Raw genomic sequence first — 5346 nt, 5'->3', positions numbered from 1 at the left:
TTCCCCCTTCCAGCCCCATTGATCCCCCTCCCAGACCCATAGATCCCCCCCAACCACATCGATTCTCCCCCCCCAACCCCCCCCCAGCCCCATTGATTCCCGCCCTCCAGCCCCATTGATTCCCCCTTCCAGCCCCATAGATCCCCCCCCTCCAGCCCCATAGATCCCCCCCCAAACCCCCCAATTCCCCCCACAAACCCCATCGATTCCCCCCCAAACCCCCCCCAAACCCCATCGATTCTCCCCCCCCCCAGCCCCATAGATCCCCCCCCAGCCCCATAGATCCCCCAGCCCCATAGATTCCCTACTTCTCCCCCGGCTTCCCGATCCATAGGGGCAGGGTCATGGCGCACTGCTGCAGCAGGGTCATGAGCACCCCCCTCCTCATGGTCTTGCGGGGGGGCTCCGCTTCCGAATAGATCCCGGCGATCTTGGCTGCTGCTCAGTGGGGCAGAGAGAAAAGGGGGGCGGATGTGGGGCAGAGAGGGGGTTGGGAAATGTGTGGGGCAGAGGGGGTGGGAAATGTGTGGGGCAGAGGGGGAGGGGGAAATGTGTGGGGCAGAGGGGGAGGGGGGAATGTGTGGGGCAGAGGGGAAGGGGGAAATGTGTGGGGCAGAGGGGAAATGTGTGGGTCAGAGGGGAAATGTGTGGGGCAGAGGGGGAGGGGGGAAATGTGTGGGGCAGAGGGGGAGGGGGGAAATGTGTGGGGCAGAGGGGAACTGTGTGGGGCAGAGGAGGAGGGGCGAAATGTGTGCGGCAGACGGGCAAATGAGTGGGGCAGAGGGGGAGGGGGGAAATGTGTGGGGAGGGGGAAGGGGAAATGTGTGGGGCAGAGGGGGAAATGTGTGGGGCAGAGGGGGAAATGTGTGGGGCAGAGGGGAAATGTGTGGGGCAGGGGGGGAAATGTGTGTGGCAGAGAGGGGGATTGTGTGGGGCAGAGAGTGGGAAATGTGTGGGGCAGAGGGGGAGGGGGAAATGTGTGGGGCAGAGGGGAATGTGTGGGTCAGAGGGGAAATGTGTGGGGCAGAGGGGGAGGGGGGAAATGTGTGGGGCAGAGGGAGTCGGAAAGGTGTGGGGCAGAGGGTGGGAAATATGTGGGGCAGAGGGGGAGGGGGGAAATGTGTGGGGCAGAGGAGGAGGGGGGGAATGTGTGGGGCAGAGGGGGAAATGTGTGGGGCAGAGGAGGAGGGGGGAAATGTGTGGGGCAGAGGGGGAAATGTGTGGGGCAGAGGGGGAAGGGGGAAATGTGTGGGGCAGAGGGGAAATGTGTGGGGCAGAGGAGGAGGGGGGAAATGTGTGGGGCAGAGGGGGAAATGTGTGGGGCAGAGGAGGAGGGGGGAAATGTGTGGGGCAGAGGGGAAATGTGTGGGGCAGAGAGGGGAGGGGAAATGTGTGGGGCAGAGGGGGAAATGTGTGGGGCAGAGGAGGAGGGGGGAAATGTGTGGGGCAGAGGGGAAATGTGTGGGGCAGAGGAGGAGGGGGGAAATGTGTGGGGCAGAGGGGAAATGTGTGGGGCAGAGGGGGAAGTGGGAAATGTGTGGGGCAGAGGGGAAATGTGGTGTGGGGCAGAGGGGGAAGTGGGAAATGTGTGTGGCAGAGAGGGGGATTGTGTGGGGCAGAGAGTGGGAAATGTGTGGGGCAGAGGAGGGGTGGGAAATGTGTGGGGCAGAGGGGGAGGGGGGAATGTGTGGGGCAGAGGAGGGGTGGGAAATGTGTGGGGCAGAGGGGGAGGGGGGAATGTGTGGGGCAGAGGGGAAATGTGTGTGGCAGAGAGTGGGAAATGTGTGTGGCAGAGGGGAAATGTGTGGGGCAGAGGGGGAGGGGGAAATGTGTGGGGCAGAGGAGGAGGGGGGAATGTGTGGGGCAGAGGGGGAAATGTGTGGGGCCAGAGGGGGTGGGAAATGTGTGTGGCAGAGAGGGGGATTGTGTGGGGCAGAGAGTGGGAAATGTGTGGGGCAGAGGAGGGGTGGGAAATGTGTGGGGCAGAGGGGAAATGTGTGGGGCAGAGGAGGAGGGGGGAATGTGTGGGGCAGAGGGGAAATGTGTGGGGCAGAGGGGGAGGGGGGAATGTGTGGGGCAGAGGGGGTGGGAAATGTGTGGGGCAGAGGGGGAGGGGGGAATGTGTGGGGCAGGGCAGAGGGGGAAATGTGTGGGTCAGAGGGGAAATGTGTGGGGCAGAGGGGGAGGGGGGAATGTGTGGGGCAGAGGGGAATGTGTGGGTCAGAGGGGAAATGTGTGGGTCAGAGGGGAAATGTGTGGGGCAGAGGGGAAATGTGTGGGGCAGAGGGGGAGGGGGAAATGTGTGGGGCAGAGGGGAATGTGTGGGGCAGGGGGGGGTTGGTACCGATGCGTCGCTCCTCGAGGAGGGATTTGATCTCAGCGATCTTGTCCAGGGCTTTGCGGAGGATGCTGGGGGGTGGGGGGGATGTGGGGCGGATGTGGGGGGATGTGGGGGGATGGGGGGGGATGGGGGGGGATGGGGGGGGAAAAAAGGGGATTTGGGGGGAAAAAACAAATTTAGGTGAAAAAAGAGATTTTGGGTGGGGAAAATTGGGATTTTGGGTGGGAAAAGGGGATTTTGGGTGGAAAAAAGGGGATTTTGGGTAAAAAGGGGGATTTTGGGTGGGAAAACGGGGATTTATGTAAAAAAAGGGATTTGGGGTGAAAAAAGGGGATTTTGGGTGGAAAAAGGTGGATTTTTGGGGGAAAAAAGGGGGATTTTCGATGGAAAAGGATAATTTTGGGTGAAAAAAGGGGATTTTGGGTGGAAAAGGGGAATTTTGGGTGGAAAAAGGGGGATTTTGGGTGGAAAAAGGGGGATTTTGGCTCACTTGCACTCGGCCTCGGCGTCCGCCTTGGCTGTGGTGTAAAGGCCCCGCAGCTTGGTCCGGTAATAGGGGGAAACTGGGGAGAAAAAGGGGGATTTTGGGTCATTTTGGGCTAAATTGGCTGAGTTTGGCCTATTTGGGGTCATTATGGGATGGTTTGGGTCGTTTCTGGGGGGGTTTTAGGGGGGTTCAAGTGGGGCTTGGGGGGGGATGGGTTTTGGGGGGGTTTGAGGTGCTTTTTGGGGGGATTTAAGGGGAATTTGGGGCGTTTTGGGTCATTTTAAGGTGGTTTTGGGGGTTTAAGGGGGTTTCAGGTCCATTTTGGGGTGCTTTAGGGTGAATTTAGGGCATTTTGGGTCATTTTAAGGTGGTTTTGGGGGTTTAAGGGGGTTTTGGGGTCATTTTGGGCTGATTTAAGGTGAATTTGGGGCGTTTTGGGTCATTTTAAGGTGGTTTTGGGGGTTTAAGGGGGTTTCAGGTCCATTTTGGGGTGGTTTAAGGTGAATTTAGGGTGTTTTGGGTCATTTTAGGTTGGTTTTGGGGTCATTTTGGGGTGGTTTAAGGTGAATTTAGGGCATTTTGGGTCATTTTAAGGTGGTTTTGGGGGTTTAAGGGGGTTTCAGGTCCATTTTGGGCTGATTTAAGGTGAATTTAGGGCATTTTGGGTCATTTTAAGGTGGTTTTGGGGGTTTAAGGGGGTTTCAGGTCCATTTTGGGCTGATTTAAGGTGAATTTAGGGCGTTTTGGGTCATTTTAAGGTGGTTTTGGGGGTTTAAGGGGGTTTCAGGTCCATTTTGGGCTGATTTAAGGTGAATTTAGGGCATTTTGGGTCATTTTAAGGTGGTTTTGGGGGTTTAAGGGGGTTTTGGGGTCTTTTTGGGCTGATTTAAGGTGAATTTGGGGCGTTTTGGGTCATTTTAAGGTGGTTTTGGGGGTTTAAGGGGGTTTCAGGTTCATTTTGGGGTGCTTTAGGGTGAATTTAGGGCATTTTGGGTCATTTTAAGGTGGTTTTGGGGGTTTAAGGGGGTTTCAGGTCCATTTTGGGGTGGTTTAAGGTGAATTTAGGGTGTTTTGGGTCATTTTAGGTTGGTTTTGGGGTCATTTTGGGGTGGTTTAAGGTGAATTTAGGGCATTTTGGGTCATTTTAAGGTGGTTTTGGGGGTTTAAGGGGGTTTCAGGTCCATTTTGGGCTGATTTAAGGTGAATTTAGGGCATTTTGGGTCATTTTAAGGCGGTTTTGGGGTCATTTTGGGGTGGTTTAAGGTGAATTTAGGGCATTTTGGGTCATTTTAAGGCGGTTTTGGGGGGTTTAAGGTGGTTTCTGGCCCATTTTCAGCCAATTTAAGGCAAATTTAGGGCGTTTTGGGTCGTTTTAAGGCGGTTTTGGGGGCTTCAGGGGGGTTTAAGGTTCATTTTGAGGCGTTTTAAAGCGAATTTTGGGCGTTTTGGGTCGTTTTAAGGCGTTTTGGGTCATTTCAAGGTGGTTTTCAGCTCTTTCCGAGGCGTTTTAAGGCGTTTTGATGTCGTTTTAGGGCGCTTTGGGTCATTTTAGGGTGTTTTTTTGCCCATTTCGAGCCGTTTCCAAGCGACTTCAAGGCTTTTTTTTTGTCCGTTTCAAGGCGTTTTTGGGGGTCCCCCCCATCCCTTACCCCCCCCCCCCCACCATTCGCTCCCCCTCACTTTTATTCTCCGTCTGCATCCTCTCGTGGGTCTTCTGGATGTTGAGCAAGTTGTGCTCGCTGCGGGAGCGCTCCTCCTGCGGCCATAAGGGGATAAAGACACACAGGGGGATTGGGGGGGGGGAAGGGGAAAAACGCCCCCAAAACGCCCCAAAAACGGGCAAAAACGCCCCAAAAACGGGCAAAAACGCCCAAAATCGCTTCACTACCTGCGTCTGCTTGATGAGCTGGTGCAGCTCCCCCAAGAGCTCCGCGATGCGGGAGTCGGCCGAGACCAGCGCCATTGAAATCAATGGGGCCAAGATGGCGGCGGCGCTGAGGTAAAGGGAGGGGGGGGGCAAGATGGCGGCGGCGGCTTCGTCCTCCTCGCCTATAGTCCCGCCCACGGCGCGCTGCTATTGGTTGGTGGAGGGGGGGTCTGGGATGTGATTGGTTGGGAGGGAGGGAGGGTGGGGATTGGGTGGTGGAAGGGGAAGAGGCGGGGATTGAGGGGTCAGGTGGGGAGGGGGAGTGGGGTCATGTGATCCGGCAGCGATGGCGGACGGGGAGGAGGAGGAGGAAGCGCTGCTGCCGCCGGGTCAGGAGCGGGGCCTGACCCATAGCGGGACCCATAGAGACCCATAGGGACCCATAGAGACCCCATAGGGACCCATAGAGACCCATAGGGACCCATAGAGACCCACAGAGACCCATAGAGACCCCATAGGGACCCATAGAGACCCATAGGGACCCATAGAGACCCATAGGGACCCATAGAGACCCATAGGGACCCATAGGGACCCATAGAGACCCACAGGGACCCATAGAGACCCATAGAGACCCATAGATACCCCATAGAG

General features: G+C 56.6%; 1 protein-coding gene across 1 annotated transcript; it reads right to left on the bottom strand.

Annotated features, from left to right (window-relative positions):
* Positions 1-304: 304 nt before the first annotated feature.
* Positions 305-4826, bottom strand: SGF29 (SAGA complex associated factor 29). The gene is made up of 5 exons (XM_057424808.1): positions 4717-4826; positions 4509-4584; positions 2832-2904; positions 2345-2409; positions 305-438 (listed from the first exon to the last, which is right to left on the bottom strand). Exons 1-5 carry the CDS (start codon positions 4789-4791, stop codon positions 305-307), a joined length of 423 nt encoding a protein of 140 aa, XP_057280791.1. The 5' UTR covers positions 4792-4826.
* Positions 4827-5346: the final 520 nt, after the last annotated feature.

Source organism: Pezoporus wallicus, unplaced genomic scaffold, assembly GCF_028554395.1.
Source record: "Pezoporus wallicus isolate ANWC-B61680 ecotype Strahan unplaced genomic scaffold, APGP_CSIRO_Pwel_v1 contig_14118, whole genome shotgun sequence".
Lineage (NCBI taxonomy): Eukaryota > Metazoa > Chordata > Aves > Psittaciformes > Psittacidae > Pezoporus > Pezoporus wallicus.
Note: the sequence above shows the minus strand (reverse complement) of the source record. Positions and strands in the feature narration are given on the sequence as shown.